General features: G+C 46.4%; 1 protein-coding gene across 2 annotated transcripts in view; it reads right to left on the reverse strand.

Moving 5' to 3' along the window:
* Window positions 1–17090, reverse strand: part of PAMR1 (peptidase domain containing associated with muscle regeneration 1) — a 55336-nt gene extending 38246 nt beyond the window's left edge. For both annotated transcript variants that reach the window (XM_059474307.1, XM_059474306.1), the window contains exons 1-4: window positions 16891–17090; window positions 8274–8450; window positions 7402–7530; window positions 1633–1747 (exon numbers count right to left, since the gene is read on the reverse strand). In XM_059474307.1, coding sequence (XP_059330290.1) covers window positions 1633–1747; window positions 7402–7530; window positions 8274–8450; window positions 16891–16963 — 494 coding nt within the window. In that variant the 5' untranslated portion in view covers window positions 16964–17090. The remainder of the gene's footprint in view (window positions 1–1632; window positions 1748–7401; window positions 7531–8273; window positions 8451–16890) is intronic.
* Between the last annotated feature and the right edge of the window lie 534 nt (window positions 17091–17624).

The raw sequence follows: 17624 nt of genomic DNA on the forward strand, positions 1-17624 counted from the left end.
AGTGTTCTTTGTTACAATAACCTCTGGTCCCTTTCTTGCATCTTGTGCCTGATGCCAGGTGCTTTCAATAATTATTTGTATTCAATAATTACGTGCATGCACAGGATCCATTTCCACTCTCACACATCCATCCCCAAACTAGCAAAGACAGGCTGATACCTGTAGCTCTTGAAGCACTTTTTAAGCCTCAAAATTAACAAAGCCCTTTTCAGAAATGTAGAAAAATATCACCTCCCTAAGCTTGGGCTGTGCAAATCATACACCTCACCAACAATATCTCCTAAAAAGAAGGCAGGTATAATCCATGCTGACTGACACTGATGCAAAGTTGTGTCATGTGCACAGAAAACTCTTCCTCACAGCATTCTTCCTGTGTCTTCTATACAATGCTATCTAGGCAATAACAGCTCAGAACTACACAAAAGGCTTGCATTTGCAGGTCTGAAAAAAGTGCATTGGTGCGGGAAAACCACAAGGTCTTCTTTTCAACTGATTTGTTGTTCTTCCTCCCATTAAGTTTCTCTTCAAACATGTTTAAATGTATTTTAACTGTTTATGTATCTAGCATAGTTCTTTTCCTGGACTCCAAAGTCAGTGAAATATTGATGTGAAGGATTAAGCTATTCTTTTTATTATATTAGCTAGTGTGTTTGGATTACCATCCCCTGCCATACTTCCTGCTGCATGTGTGAGCACCCTGCTGTGTACATTTGGAAACATTATTAATTACCCCAACAAGAGGCTCTCCTGCACTAGGCAGGAGCTGTGAGCTTGAGACATTAGGGTTGGTTAACAGGTCAAGCATACACAGCTCAGAAGAGCAATGACAGGACAATAGGACACGGGCTGTGTGAGTGGAAGTTTAGGCTAGACATTAGGAAAAAACTAATCACTGGAAGAGTGATGGGGCATTGGAATGGGCTGCTCAGGGAGGTGGTGGAGTCACCATCCCTGAAGGTGTCTAAAAAAAGATTGGATGTGGCACTGAGTGTCATGATTTAGGTGAGAAGGTAGTGTCAGGTCACAGGCTGGACTTGATCTTCTCAAAGGTCTTTCCCAACTCAGTTAATTCTGTGATTCTGTGACTTGCAGGAAAACCAATCACATACTCCAAGCATAGGAATGGTGAGAGGAATAACAGAAGCCGATAGAAAACATGGTTGGTGAAAAGAGTGAAAAAAAAAAAAAAGAGGGAAAATGAAGGCTAAATGCAAGGTAGGATTCATGGGCAGCTCTCTCCTTGCATGAGACATTATATAAAAACATTCTTATGTCTTTTCTGCAAAGAATGTCTTAGTTCAGCCTGGTACAGCTTAGTTCAGAAAATATTGGGTGCGTTGCTATCAAGGTCTTGAAAACACCTCTAAAGAGACACATTGTGCCCAATGCCTGAGTAACTCTCCTCAGCATCCATCTGTCCTTAATGGGAATTGAAAGCCCAGCACTGATCTGTCCAGAGCCTGTCCATCACAAGCCAGACCAGGGGAAAGTGCTGTGGTACCAAAAGCAAAGTGGTTGCTATACCTTCACTGCCCCAGGGCTCACAGCTGCTGACTCTCTTTGCCTCTTGGTTACCCACACATCCCAATGTCCACCTGAAATCAGAGCTGGCTAAAAGTCAGCAGGACCCACCTTAACTCAATGTTAAATCCAGCCTGAACATGGATAGTCCATTCACATCGTGCATTCAGTGGGTAACCCTCCAGCAAAATCTGACCTTTGGAGGCCCGAAGAACCTGCCCACACCCTGGGGAGAAAAAGAAGAAAAAAAATTGTGTGAAGGACCTTCAAGAGACATTTGAAAAAAATATAAGTAGAAATAACACCAGAAGGAGACGATGGAGTGGCTTAGGAAGATACACTCTTTCTTACAAGGCAATGTATAAAATACTGGGACAGCCACACAATGGTTGTGAAGAGTTAGGATTGTATTGGAGTATTGTCTAGGCTAAGAGTACCCCCAGGAAAATTGCAGTTGATTGCTTCTGCCTGGTTTGCAATGCAATTTCGTGAAACCATTTCTTTCAGCTTTTGCCTCTCTGTTAATTAGCCCACCTACACACCTGGCTGATGCTCCAGCTCAGAACAGTTTTGATGGAGCCCATGCTGACATTTGCAACCATTGAAGCTGAGGAAGCTGGTGGGAAAGCGACAAAACTACAATGAACACCTGAATTAGCTCAAGCAAAAGAATGAGACAAAAAATCTGTTGCACCCAACGTCATGGTTGCCAGTCCTTCATAAGGAGACTCTAGGAGGAAAAAGAGCTGATATATTCATAGAGGACAAGTTTGTCCTCAGGATTCACTACATCATCCTTGCATGTTAATGCCACCATGCCAATTAAGATATATAAACATCACAGCTCCTCTATCATTAGCGTGACACTGATGACTCAGTGTGACACATATAGAATATACTATATGTGATAAGAGCCCTTATCTCTTCTTTCAGGTTCATTCTTATCCTTCCTCTAGTCTTGTTCCACTCTGCCTGTGCTGCTCTCAGTTTTTCACCATACTATGGAATGTGCTTCAGCACCAACAGGATAAGATGAAGTACTCCAGTCATTTATGCCCAATCTAAGAAAACCATCAGAGGACAATGAGCTGAGCAAATAGCAGACAAGGTCACACCGGGGGAGCAATATCTTTTCATGAAAATCCTGCAGCTGTCCCTAGGCATCTGTCCAGGGATAGTTGTCCTAATTCCTCATCTTGAATGCTGAACATTTTTAGCCCAGAGAGTTCTCTCACCTTCAGTAACCTCTCCCTTTTCCCCAGCTATAAAATTTGGCTAATTATATTTTCCTCTGTGGAAGATGCAAAGTCGTTTAGTGATTTTTTTCAGAGCTTACTGTGATCTGCACATGCACGTCCTAGCAAAATGCACAGTTAAGTCACTGTATCAGACAGAGCTAATTTTTCAGCTCCTGGTTTCCTGACTACATCTTTCCAAGTGGAGTCTTGCACATGGCCACCTCCCCTGGTAAGCCTTCTGTTGCTTTGCTGGAGTATGAGGCTGTTATCTGTAAGCCAAAAATTGCAATTCAGTCTAACAGTGTCACCTAATCAGGAGAGCCTACACACTGCAGATGAGGATAAGCAAAAAGTTGAATGACCCAAAAGACCTCCACAGCAATTCTCTCACTTCTTTTTTACCTCTTCAGTCTGACAGAAAGCTCTGCTGCTTCCGTCTGTTTCCCTAGAGAAACCCTAAGCTTTTAACCAATAACCCAGGAAGAATGTTTCCTACTGAAACAGAGGGTTTTAACACTCGCCTCCGGGCCCTTCCTTCCCGAGGGAGAAAGGGTGACAGTGACCTGATTCGGTGAAGTACCGAGCATCTGTGGTTCCCATTGATCATAGTGTCTGGAAATCAATCCTGCTGCATCTGGTCTATGGGGAAACATGAAGACTGCAGGTCAATTCCCGCTCTTTCTTCTTAAGAAAGTGTTGCTCAAATGAAATACCCTTTGTTCATTTACCCTCGGTTACCCTTAATTAAGCAGGACCCAAGGAAACAGAAATCCTGCTCAGAAGAGTTCCTCAAAAGTGTTTCATCCTCTTCTGTGGCTCGCTCAGTTCCCTCTGTAAAAGGCGAGGATTAATGAGTGTGCCCAGCAACCACATTAGAATTCAACGAGTTCAGCAGGATCTGCTGTGGTGAAAATGATAATGCTCCTTCCCACAGCAAGAAACAGGCCCTTGTGCTGCCATTGGCTCCTGCCTCAAAAACAACCTGGGACAAAGCTGCTAGAAATCTTCAGAGGGTTTGACAGGGGGCTTGGACCACCTCAAAGAAAGTTTCCCTTTCGTCCTGAAGGGCTTTTGAGTTTTCGATGCCTTTAACAAAGGAAAGCCAGAGAACTGGTGCAAAGAGATACTTGTATGCACGGCATACTAAACACACTTCTCTGTTTGCTGTGGTACAGCCTGAACTCTCTGAACACTGGCGCCGAGGAAGTAGGTTTGGCCAGCAAAGCAGGTGGTCCAGAGACTAAAGAGGAGCCATTCAGTAACCCTCTCCAAAAGAACGTTCTCAGGTTTGCTCCCACCCCTCTCTGCACGAAGCACCTTTGCGATCACATCAAATCTGCGCTCTTTAATCTCCAGCGCTTCTAGCAGAAGTTAGGCTGACTCCCCAGACCAACAGTTCAATCATATGTTGATCAAAAGGAGCCTTTTCTCTTCCTATTCTAAATCTGCAGGAGACCTGGAAAGCCCTCAAAAATAATTTACATCATAAACACAAATGCTGGCAAATTCTGCCTCATTTACAAAAAAATAAACCACTTTGGCAGAGTATCAACATCCTTGTTCCGTTCCTGTTCCTGAAAAAAAGGCAGCTTTCAGGGCCACAGTAAGATTTCCTCCAAGGCTTGTTACTAACAGAGAATAAAAAATTCAGGAGACCTCTGAGTTGTAGCCCACAGAGACCCATAGGTCTATGGAGGGAGAGGTCCTGAGACGACCTTTGGTAAGGACACATTATCTTCTGTTTGAGTGCTGCATCTCAGATGTGAGGCTCCTTCAAAGGTCAGGACGACTGAAAAGAGGAGAAAGACAGTAGAAAGGTTTCTGCTATTCAGAAACAGGCTGATATGGGAAGGCAGCTGTCACTTATCACAACTTGCTGCTTCCTGTTGGTTGCCGGTCACCAGTATTATGTGAAACAGTAATGTTCAGAAAGTTTCAAAAACTGCAAGTACTCTTGCCTGGCACAGGGTCCACATTTGGACAGCAGAGCTGAGAACAGCTGTTAGCAAACACCACTTTCTCCCCTGCTTTGATGGAGCATGTGCCTTGAAGTGACATTACAACTTGGGGCTGGCAAAAACTGCTGGAGTGCAGGGTACAGAGGAAAGGGTTCTGCAGGGTTTTCAGCCATACCCATGCTTCCAGCTATGCCAGCGGATACTACAAACCGGACAGACCCATGGGCCATCCCGTGGTACTTCTTCCTCGCCATGGCTTTATATCATTGCTACTTTTGCTGGCAGCCCCCACAAATCTCTCCAGGGGACTCACCCTGCGCTGGCCAACGCTCTCAGCCCCTGGAGCGCTGCGGGGCCTGGGCCTCATTGTTCCCCCGGAGGCACCCAGACCGTGCCACAGCGCTCCCCCCGCCGCGTACAGCATCAACAGGCGCTGATCCTGCCCGCAGATCCCCCGCGCTCCCTTCCCGGCGCCCATCCCGCGGGATGACCGGAGCCTCACGGCGCGGCCTCCGCGGGCCCCCGGCCGCCCCCTACCGCCCGTGCGGGCCGGTGCCGATGCCTGCGAGGCCCCTGGCGGCCGGGGCTGCAGTGGCCGCCGGGCCGGGCTGCAGTGGCCGCCGAGCCGGGCGCGCCGTGCCCGGGGCGCTGCCTCAGCACGGCAGTGCAGGGATGCGGCCGGAGCGGCGCTCGCCCTCCTGCCCGGCCGGCCCGGCCCGGGAGCCGCGGCGCGGCGGCAGCGCCCGCCGGCCCCGCGAGAGGGAGACAGAGCCCGGCGGGAGCTGCCGCCCGCCCCCCGCGCCGCACGGGAGGCCGCGCCGTGCCCGGCAGCGCTGGCCTTGGCAGCGTAGGACGGAGTAGGCAAATTGTTTACATCCCGCTATTACCGTGCTGGCGCTTCTTTGTCATTCCGGGATTTCTTGGCCCTCTGCCGCTGACGAGGCACCCAGGGCTGGCTGCAAAGTTTGAGCTGTGATACCGTATGCAGGTACCGGAGATGGCTCCTCCTGTGCTCTCCCAGCTGAGGTGTACTAGCACATCCACGGCTCCAGCAGCCTGTGCCTGCTGGCATTCCAAGGCTACTTGCTGGCCGCCCTCCAGACCCAGAGCCACATCGCTGGGAGGCGCAGTCCGGCACCCATCGTGGGTGGGGGCTGCTTTCCAGACATGCGGTTTTCTCCATGCCTGAGCCATGCATCAAGGCCAAAATTGAGTTAGCCACAAAAGGGGAGCTCGGGATGTGTTGGCATCACAACTGTCCTCTGTGTCCCCACTGTAAGAGTGGAAGAGACAACAGCTCTGTCTAACCTTCCTACCCCACCTCTCAAGTACCACAGAACCACATGAAAGAGAGCACAGCTTCAGTGTCACACTGGGTCCCTTAAAAGAGCAGGTAGTAAGAAAAATGTTATAAGACAAAGCTGTCCAAACTTTCAGTATGCAAAAATATCCAAATAGACCTCTGTGTGAAGGTGTGTTTGCTTCAATACAAGTGGGAAGAATAAACTGAAATATACTGTAGGCAACCAATGTATTCAGGCAGATGGAGGAAAAATTTGATGAGCTAATGACTCTTTCTTGGCTCTTCTTTTAAAGAAAATTCCAGAGAAGCTCTAGCATGCACCTAGAGAAAATGGGACTTTAAAGTGTTCTCAGAAATCACACCGTAAACGGCAGGGGACTCAGTTGATCAACTTCAAAGCCTCAAGTCTGAGATAGCTCTGTTGCTGAAACATGTTGATTCCCCACATTCTGCTATTTGAAGCAATGATTTTGTTTTATATGCTTTCACCTCCTGAATGATCATGGGCAGTGTTGTGAAAGCAAGTTAAATTGTTGCTTTAAATTAAATGACTAAGAGAACACAAGCCTAAGTTATATAGCTGAATAGACAGAACAGAGTAGGGAAAGCAGAATCTGCTTTTATCCCTTCCAGCAAAATATGAACAAAGAGACAGTCAATAAAAATTGAAAGAGAGCTTCACCTTCACTGGTGGGAAATTGGTGAAGGAAATACCAGTCTTAAACATTACACAGTTACCTGATGGAATTCATTATTGAAAGACAAAATTGGGATTAACAACTTAGCAAAACTAAAAAGCAGGAGCTTTTGTACACTGTCAGGAACAAAACCTTTAGATATTGGTACTGGGGCCTGAAACACTCATTGTTGTGACATAATCAGAAGTTACAAGACAGTGTTTTCCAGAGGCACCTTGAAGTGTGTTGAAGATGTGTGGCAGAGGAAGGAAACCCTGGGATATCTTTGGGGCTGGCAGGGCTTGAAGGAGGACAGAGGGTAAGATCTTTTTGATATAGCTGCTGCCCTTGTAAATGTTTATGCTTATGCTCAGGGTCTATGATGACGTGAGTCCAAGAAATGCAGATTACAGAAGATTTCCGGAGTCACGGTAGTTAAAGTTTTAAAATAAACCAAACCCAAACAGATATTTTGTAGGGTTCTAACTCACCATGACATGAGGCCCAGTCCAATTCCTGGGCCTCAGACAAGCACTGGGAGAGAAGTTTTTTTCCTAATTGTAGATCTGCTTACTGCCTGGTTGTGTTTGCCTTCTGCCCGTGCCCTTTGCAAGAGCTGCTGTGCAGGAATAGCTGGAAAGGCACAGCTCTGTCCCACCACTCCCTGTCCCTGCCATCCCTCCCTGCCCGTGCAGGACACTTACTCATGCAGTCCCCTCCATACCAGCCAGCTCTGCACTCTGCACAGTAGATTCCCTTGATGTAGAAGTCATCGAGTGTCCCTCCCCAGGAGCCATTGCGACAGGACTTGCAGTTCTCGAAGATGGTGCAGCCTAAAAAGAGAGCCACTGTGTTAGATGAAAGCCAAGGTGGATTGTCCTGTGGGAAGAGGAGCAGCCTCTCTGTCTTTTCCACAGAAAATGCCAATGATGTTCATGACTGCAGAGGTGCTGACAGCTCTCCCGCTGGGAACCATACCCAACCTCCACGCCCTAGGCAGCTCTGAGATTTGGAACCAAACTCCTGGTCTGACTTGCCCAAACCTCTAAATCTCATTGCTCCAACTGTAAACGCCTCTCTCAGGAGTCTGAATGTGTGTGCTGATGCCACTTGGGCCCAGCCTAAATTATTCTGATGACTTCTAAACTGGTCCTAGCTCCTCCTGCTCTCTCCTCCTATCCCCTTTCACTTTTCTTTTTCCTCCTTGCTTGTGGCACTTCCAAGTTATCTCTCCTCTTTTGCTTTGGGGATGCAAATCAACCAAGAGTACTACCAAAACACTCCTGGTGAGAAGCCAGCTGTCGTGTCACCCTTTGGCAGCTTCCAAGCCTGCCCAAGACATCCTGACAACACTGCTAGTAGAAACAACACTGCTGTTGGGTTTTTTGGCCAGTGATGCTGCCTGCTTTGAGGGAACCTTGCCAAGTGTCTTGCTGCTGTCAGCTTGCAGATGAAGGAAATGGAGGACAATCCCATGCCTCAGTGAGATGTGCTTGTTCACCACTGCCCTGCCCAGCATCTGCCATGATGCCTTGGCCGAAGATTTGGTGTGAGCACAGCATGGCCACAAACATACCTGGGTGGATTAAGCAGGAGTCACACTCATTCTCCTCGTTCCTGCAGCAGGGAATGGTGTAGCCCACTCTTTCTTTCTGTCCTGGGCAGATGCACTCGATCTGGTCGTATTCACAGCATTCCCGACACATGATATTCCACTCGGCTCCTGGGCAGTTTTCATTGATCACTGTGTACTCTGCAGGGAACAGAGAGGAGGACACCCAATCCATTATCTGATGAGGACTGGCAGGATCCTTTGTCCAGTGGTTTGTCAGATCATGGATGCCATGAGGCTGGCCAAGGTCTTCAGCCCAGAAACACCCAAACTACGTGGCAACATGCACCTGAAATGTCAGCATGGTTTGCATGTCTAAGGAACACACAGGAGTTTCACAGTGCCAGCCAGAGGAAGCAAACGGACCAGAGGGAAGAATATGTTCGCTTTCTCTGCAAGGCCTGCCCACTTCTGTGGTGAGAAAAATAGCTTTAAAAAAACACAGAGGATGATATCACATGAGAAAGTTTCTTCAGATTGCAGGACTGATTTAAAGCATCATCTATAGTATAGATTATTTAAACTATGATTGCATGTTTTGGTTGTATTTCTGCTTGTGAATTTGCTATTCTTGAAAACTAGGGGGCCCACCAGGAAAGGCCATTTTTAAAGTTGCTTTTTAGCTGGTTTTACTCCCTATTTTCACCCAGAAGCACATGTTGTTACATTTGACTTCACTGCCAAAGGAAACAAGATTTTTTGTTATTTTTAAAGGTTCATTTTGCCTGGCATTTCTAATATGGTAACATCTTCCTATTATTTAGCATAACCTCATATGATATCTAAGCTATGCTGGAAGTACCCTTTTAAGAAACAACCTCAGACTGTGACTCAGGACTGCCACAATAAGTGCAGATCCTGTCTTTCTCCACCAGTGTGCTGTCTAAATTCTACAAAGAGAGATCCAAGGAGTGCACAGAGCTGTCAGCATGCCTTCTAAGCAGCTGACAGCCCTGATGACTGCTTTCATGGAGTTTGATAGTAAAAAGAGAGAGCAGACTAGAAAGATGAGACATGAAGGAAACTTAATGAGACTAGCTCTTTTTTCCCCTTCTATCCTCCTTTCTTTTTTTTTTTTTTTTTTCCTTTTTCTTTTTTAATTGTGGTTAGGTAACAACCTTTTTCCTTGTGTATTAAACTCTGAGTAACAGGGTTGCCTTGTCATGAAACAAGCCATATATCTCTAAGGTGAAACACTCCCATCCATGCCTGTACCTGTCTTCCTTCTCACACGAATGTTTTTTTGTTTCATTGTCGCTGACAGCCTAATTACTGTGCCTGCTGGAGCTCCCTACCACTGAGCCTTGCTGCTCTGTCTCACTTGACTCTCCATGACCTCATGAAGCCTGGTTTCTGGAAGCTTATCTTCTCCCCTAATGATTTTTACTGACTCCATAAAAAAAGGACCACCAAACTGTTTCTTCTTTTCTTTTTTTTCCCCACTTTGGCTGGGAAATGAAATGCAGCCCTTTGTGCTCCTCAGAGCTGAGCCTATCCCTTGTGCCTGGAGTACGGACCACTGCTGCTCTAAGTTTAGGAAAGAGGCTGCATCCCCCCTCTCTGCCCCTATAATCATTCCAAAAACAAAAAGCTGTTCCTTCTGTCCAATAAGATTCTGTATTTTTTGTTCCAGTAGTGGAATCTTGCATTGAAATAATCTTATTGTTCAGCAGTTATAGACCCTTTTGCCTGTAGATCTTTACAAAGTTCTCTTTCCAGATGGGAAAATGAAGCACAAGGGAGGTGAAGTGACTTTGCTCAAGGTCCCAGGGAAAAACAATGGTAGAGTGGGGAATTAAACTCATGCCTTCTAATTTCCAGAATGGCAGTCAGTCATCCTGGCCAGGCTGGGGCTTCTTAACCTATGGCTATTATTCCCTTTTAATTAAGCCTTTTATCTATGAATTGTATCTGATTCAGATTCCAGAGAAAATTAATTACACACATTTAATTATCTCCATGGAACTGACACTCCGTTTGATACATCTCACCATACAAGGCAGACAATAGCTGTGTCTCTGGTGTATGGGGTGGGGGTCTCACTCCTTCCTGAAGCAGCACTCTTTAAAGTCTGACTAATAAATAACTACCCACCACTCAGAGCTTTTGTAAAGCATCCTTCAAATTCTCATTCTTTTCCTAACTCAAGATAGAAATCTAATTTATCTCAAGCTTGCTAAAGCCTATTAATAAAGTGGATATATTATTCAAGAGAATTTTTTGTCTGTAAAATGATCCAAGTATTCACAGGCAAACTTACATTGGGGTGACAAAGGAAAGTCTCCATCCTTGCAGGAGCTCACATCCTGGCAAGGTAAGGCTGTGAGCAACACAACTTCCAAGTTAGCACTGAGAGATGAGCTGGACCATGTGACATCCAGAGGTCCCTTTCAACCTAAATTGCTCTGTTCTTCCCTAAAATATTACATATGTATTTGCATGTAGGTAGAGAGTGTGAATGTGTGCATATGAATATTTATTTTCATATGTTGATCTTGTGTACACAACAGAGACAAAAAGCAGAGACCACACTTACTCTTGGTGGATCAAATGTGTATATTTGTAGAATAAGTTGACCTTGAGGTAATATTTAGTGTTAAGAAGGGAGCAGCTGATCTTGGCCCTTAAAAAATTGTAGATATATACTTTCTGCCACCTAGAAATGCTTTTTGCTCACTTCTTTTGTCTAAGCTTAGACAATGAAAATGTCTAAAAAACTATCTTTTGACTTACTGACAATTCCCTTTCAGGTTCTCAGCTTCTGCAGTTTGGGCAATTTATGTAGCCTTGACAAGGAAATTTTTGGATTTGAGATTTTTAAGTGGCCCTTCTAGGATTTTCTTCACAGAAATCATGGAATCTATTATTTTGAGGTTCTGTAGAAGCTATTCTTTAAATAAAATATGATTGAAGGGTTTATGCATCCCTTTAATAACAAAAGGATCCCTTTTGTTTTATCTCTGGGCTACTGAAAAAAAGGCAGATAAAACCTTTGCCTCAGAAGTTTAAGAGGGATATGCAGAGAGTCACTTATGTGTGTAAGCAATGTTTGTTTGTGTGGCTGAGCTCAGCCTGTGCTCCGGGGAGGCAGAGGCATAACCCTGCTCCCCCTTGTGTGTTTGGGGATGGGCGGCCACTGGCAGCTCCCCCACACACACTTGGCCATTATTACCGCAAAACAGAAGAGAATGAGGCAGAGAAAAGTGGGGGAAGATTTATTGACTGAGTAAAATGCTGAAAGCAAGGCCTCGGCCAGCTGTGGCAGAGAGAATTGTGGGGTGTTTTGTGAGCTTTACTTTGATAATCTTCCAAAGCAGGCAGTCTGGCCTGCAGGCAGTGACTGGGTCTTTGATTTTGGGACAAGCCGGAAGAAGCTGCTTGACAACCCATGCAAAATATTTAACTGCAAAGAACAAACAAGACTCTGGACAGGCAAATAAACAGTGGATTAATTTATGAGATTTTAATGATGGAAGAAAAGCCCATTAAATCCAGGCATAAACAGCTCACATGGAAGCAGCTCAAGACCATGGAAACCATGCAAGAAATGCCTGTGTTGGGAAAGCACGCAAGCGTCCAGGGCGTGTGCTGGAGGGAAGACCTGCTTGGCTCAGGAGCCTGGCACAGCTCAGCACAACACTTCACCTGATGCTTTGGGTCCAGCCTGAGCAGGACTCTGCAGTGGAAGATCAACATTTTCAGGCTCAGATGGCAGTGCAGTCATGCTTGCTACCTACATCTGCACCTAGCAAGACCTCCTCATCCCTACAGCATGTCAGATCCTGGAGGATCTGTCAGTGATGGATTTTGTGAAACACCAGTTGGAGGTGGTGCTCCAGACAATGTTCTCCTTGTTGGCAGTGTCAGTCGAACAACAGTTCACCTCAGTGATGCTGCTGCCTCCCCTCATGCCCAGAGCTGAGATCAGACTTAAAGCTTTGGTGATTCAAGAAGAGATTCACAAGCACATTGTTGCCTCAGGGGTGGGTCAGGCTGCTCATCATGGTGAAATGTCAGCTTCAGCTGACTGATCTTTTGCCATTGTGAATTTGTATATCATAGACACCTCGCTGGATGGAAAGGGATTTCTGCTCCAAAGATCTGAGAGCTGGGAAAACTGTGTAGCTAAGAAGTAAAATGAATTGAAGCAAGTCCAATTATACCAATTATTTCTTGAGTCTTCCACTTCTTTAAAAGAATGAGGATTTTTTAGAGTACAGTCACTTTAAGCTGATATAAGCCCTTGCTGCTGCTAAGATGGGACATTTTTCTCCCCCCTCTCCCTGACTTCCCATTCCCACCCTTGTATTTGTGCTGACAGTAGCTGCTATGTGGAGGATCTGATGACTGATTGAGAAAAAAACCAGTTTGCCATATCTGTCCTTGGAGGGAACTTCCTATGCTGCAAGTCCATTCTGTTATCCTGCGAAAATTATCCTTCCATGCCTCAGTTTATCCATCAGTAAATTGGCAAACATTACTTAAGCTCAAAGAAATGTTATTTCAGATTGCTTTGAAAAGTGCCATTTGCAGTAACAATGCAGTGTAAGACCAGATACAAACAGATAGATACATGTCTCGAATTTGAGTCCATAGAGGATGACTTTTTGAAGTGATTATTTAACCAGTTTGTGTTCCACGGATGAGAACATGCCCCTTTGTGTTTGATTTCATCCTTATTTTTCAACATGCTGCTCAACGACAACTACTGTCTTGAAGAAAGGAACAAGCAGTTGAATTTGAAGGAGCAATTTCTTAAGGCTGTTAGTAGGGAATGTTTGGCCCTGTAATAATTCTGAAAGGATTCTTTAACTTCTCATTAAAGAGAAGACAGCTTCAACAGAGATGAAACCTAGTAGCAGCTTACATTTAGGTCCATCTCATTTTTCTGCTCCTTTCTTACTTGGTTCTGCTGCCATTGCACAGGTATGCAAGCTGGGCCTCACCCCACAGCCTCAGGTGTGTGGACATTGACAACAGCAAATGCTCTGAGTGCAGCCCTGGCTGAAACTGTGGCTCCATTGTGATGAATAGTAAAATTCTCCATTTGATTTCAGTGAGGCCAAGAAGAAGGGAAGAGGGATATTCCCTTTAAGAGACTTTTACTGGGGCTCTTGGAAAATTATGTATCCCAAACCTTTAATAATAAAGGAAAGTGCAGGTCTTTATTGTTGACCTTTTTGCCTGCGATAAACTACTGTGCAAATTGTGTCTGTCTCTTTGATGTGTTAAGAGGATGAAAGGGATAATGCTGTCTCTAAAACCACTTGCTTCTCTTTAGAAATTATGTACCTATTATTCTTTCAGCAGCTGGGCTAATTAAAAGAGGAGTTGAAATACATCCCTGTTTTAGCTTTACTCAGTGTGCTTACTTTATGGTCACAGATCTTTGCTGAATAATTAAACTGCTGCTTCTACAGAGTCAGTCAGCAACCTTTTCTGCCTGTAGTGTGTGCTTTCACACAGTGGCAAGTGGGGAGAGGCAAAAAGAAAGGATCTCTAAAAATCAAAGCCAGTGGAAGAACACAGGAAGAAATCTACAATACTAAGTGGAATCTGCCCACTTAATAAATGCACACTAATTTGACTGCCTTTTTTAAAGAAACTTCTCATTTAGTTTCTTCTCAGTATTTATGACCTGGCATTTGTGATCTTATTATTGGAACTGTGGCCTTTTGGCTTATTTGAGAAAAGCTGTGGCAGGAAGAAATATCCAGGTTAAGACTCTTCAGAAGTTGCCACATCACCCTTCAGGCTTCAATTCTCTCTGGGACAGAGGATCTTATTCTGGGCAGAAAAATTCTACTAGTATGATCAGGAAGAGAATTTGTCTTCTCTGTGCTGCAAGACAAGGAACAGGAACAGGTAATGAATGTAGAATTTTTGAGTAAGTGACAGCATTGATGATGTTAGCCTTCTGCAATAGGAGAGAATGTTTGGAAATCTGTGGAGAAGAAGCAGCTGCAGTATTGAAATTAATTCATGACCACATCACATGAGAATGTGCTCGTGTCCTAAATGTAGAGGAGTGGAGCTGGACCTGTCTTGAGGACTAGCCTCTTGTAATGGTGTGAGACCTGCAACATGTTGACAACTTTAACTTGCAGTTAATGTTGCCCAGACAGAAACAGTCCACACAGACTGCAGCAACCCTCCACAAATTTTAATCCTTGCAGCTCCCATGGAGTGTGTAGTCCAGCCCTGACCAAGGACTGAAGATGCTCTGTCTGCCAGGCCTCTGTCCCTGCTGCTGGCTTGCCTCTCTCCCTGTGGCCTTCCTTCCAGTTTGCCCCTCACCATGTCCCTGTTCTTGCAGGAGGGAGAGGGGCATCACATGCTCAAGGGAGGTCCTGCTGCTGGCAACTGCATCGTCCTGTGGAGGTCACGGTCCTTCAGGGCTGGTGGAGAGAAAATTCCTGGGCATTGGCAGGCTTGCAGGGACTACTGGGAGCTACTTGAAGAGACCTCAGGGTCAAAAGTGAGCAACCCCAGCATTTTTTCCAAAATAAAAAGCAAGTCTCTTCCCCTTTGTCCATGCTAGGAACCTAAACACGTGAACTGAAGTAACCCATTTGCTAAGATTGAATGCATCTGGACGTGTCTGAGTGCATCTGGCCTTCACTTCTCTAGACAGAGGCTGAAGGGGGAGGGGAAGAGAGGTTGGGAAGGGTTTAGATAGGCAGAAACACACAAAAACACACATATATTTTTAAGGAAACATGAGTCACTTGCACTCCAAGTTTATTCCAAAAAGTAAATTCCCAGACCGCCCGGACTCCTGCCCCCAGCTCTCGAGGCAGGCCCTGTGCAACTGGGTGTGATAACTATGGATAAAAATTGGATACATCTGTGGGGAGGAGACAAAACGCTATTTTCCAACCTGCCCTGACATGTTAAGGCCACTGCACTTTTGAGTTGCTCCCCTGTCTCCAATAGCCCCTCCTGCTGTGGCTGGAGGAGGCCCCCTCATGGTGCCAGCTGTGTGCCAAGCAAGTGCCAGCAGCTGCTCCACCAGCAGCAGCAGGGCAGGGAGGCATGGCAAGGAAGGGCAGGGGGCAAGGGGGACAGCTGACATCCATGTGTCTGTCCCACAGGCTCTTCCACACTGCTCCTGGTGTGTGAGGAGCGGATATTGGGGGAACTAACACCCTCCCTCCAAAGCTCACAGCCCTTGTGTGTCACTGGCCATTGCTGTCCTTCCTCCTGCCTCCCCTTGTCACTGCTGCCAAAGGGACCATTGCTAGATGACTCTGCAGGTCAGAGAGAGACGTGCTGCCCATTCAGCAGGAGGGGTTTATGCCCACCCAGCTGCCTGAGAGCCACAGCCTGTGCCCAGGGATACTCTGCCACTGGCAGGGCTAGTTCTGTGCCACTCCAGCACATGGCACATGCCATGGAGCCACCTTGCCTGCCCAGTGTGCGAGGTGGCACATGTCTGAGGGACAAGCCACTGCAGGGACAAGCCAGTGCATGTGGCACAGAGGTGGGGAGAAGCTCTCTGTGCTTGTGAGCCAGGGGGAGCTTTGGCAGGAGGCCAGCCTCCCAGGATGGCTGCAGATGCTGCTGGCCAGCCTGGTGGCAGATGACCCTGGTCATCACCCATTCCCTGTGTCCTGAGGGTTTGGCAGGGAAGGGCACTGCAGAGGCAGACTCTGCTGCAGCCCCTGCTGAGGGGGCCTCTGAAACACCATCCTTGACACCAGTTCTTCACAGCCATTGAGATCTGAGTGCCTGCAGATCTGACAGCTCCCCTGGTAAGAGGAGTCAGCAGTGCTGAAATATGCAGCAGCTTCAAGAGTGGGTGACTTGAGGGCACCTCACCTCCCAGTCCTTAGGGCTGCAGCTCCCAAGAAAGCAGCCCACGATGCTGACAGCTGGCTGCTGCAAGCAGGTCTGGACACCTCCAGCTGTAAATAGCCCAGGTTCGTGGCCATAACTACAGCAAATTTGCACTCAACAGTAAATGCTTTCTGCTCAACCTTATCAAGATAATACTTGCTGGTTCAGCAGAAACTGGGATGGGGCTTGAGAACAAAAAAGATCGTTCTGCTTTAACAAGGCTTCCCCTTCGAGAGAATAATATTGGAAGAGCTAAATCCCAGATTGGAAACAATGTGTGGGTTTTGTTTTCTTTTTTTCCTTCACTTTTTTCTCCCTTGCCTTCATTCTTGGTGTTGAGGCTGGAGAGGAAAATCTCTGTCTTGCCAAACTAAACAAATTACGCTTTACAATTCAGAGACTTAAATGCCTCTTTTTATCATCATTTCCGTAGCATTGAGTGTTGAGAAAATAAAAGGAGTAATAAGCAAAGTGATTGCATACCTTTTTCTTAATGGCCATTGGCAAACAGATTCAGCCAGTTGTTTCTCTTTAAGGCTATTAAGTTTGCCTGAAAATCATTCCTGGGTAAACCTACACACACACACACTCCATGCTGACAAGAAAAAAAGTACATAAAGCAGAGCCCTTTCTTTCTATTATTGCTGTCCCTGCAGATCTCTCTGCTTCCCATGACAGTGACCACACTGAAGGAAGGGGGCTCACTCAACCATGCCGGAACACACACGCTCTCTTACAGTACCTCTTGGCAAGCAGGAGATGAGCAGGAGCTGCAGAAGGGTGAGTCCTACAAGTGTCCAGGGTGCTGGCTCCATGCTGCCCAGGCCAGTGCAGCGGTGTGACTGCTCGGAGAGGGAAAGCAGGCAAACAGCTTTTACTGGGACCTCACCAGCTCCAGGCTGCGAGGGATCTCAGATTTCAGACCTCAGCACGCTCCCATCCTCACCAGAGGGGAACTACCTTCAAGAGACTTCTCAGGCATCCAGAAGCACACGTCACCCCAAACCTCTCCAACTGCTGCCTTAACCCTTTCTGGACTCTGGCAACAGATCCTCTCTGTGATGGCTTTATTGGCTCAGTGCTCAGAACACAGATAGCAGCTTTCCCTAAGAAAAGAAAGCTCTTTTAAAGCGGGGAGAAAGAGAAATGCAGATATCTCTCTATATGAGCCATCCCGAGTGAGCTGAAGTTGCAGGCATCTCCAGAAGGAGGCACTTTGTCCCTTTGGGCTTGTGGGGCTGATGCATCCTCGGGGTGCCAAGGCAGGGTGTGGGGTGGGTGCAAAGGGATTCCTGTCCCACACTCCCACAACTGGGCAGCCTGGCCAAGTGACACGGTTCACTTTACGACGTGTTTAAAATAGCCGTGCGTTTTTATGGTGGGGCAGATGAATGAATGAGGCTCAGTAAAAGTTCACTCCACAGTGGATGAAAACCACAACACACAAAAGGAATCACTTGGCACACGTGTGCTTGT

The sequence above is a fragment of the Ammospiza nelsoni genome, chromosome 6, assembly GCF_027579445.1.
Source record: "Ammospiza nelsoni isolate bAmmNel1 chromosome 6, bAmmNel1.pri, whole genome shotgun sequence".
NCBI lineage: Eukaryota > Metazoa > Chordata > Aves > Passeriformes > Passerellidae > Ammospiza > Ammospiza nelsoni.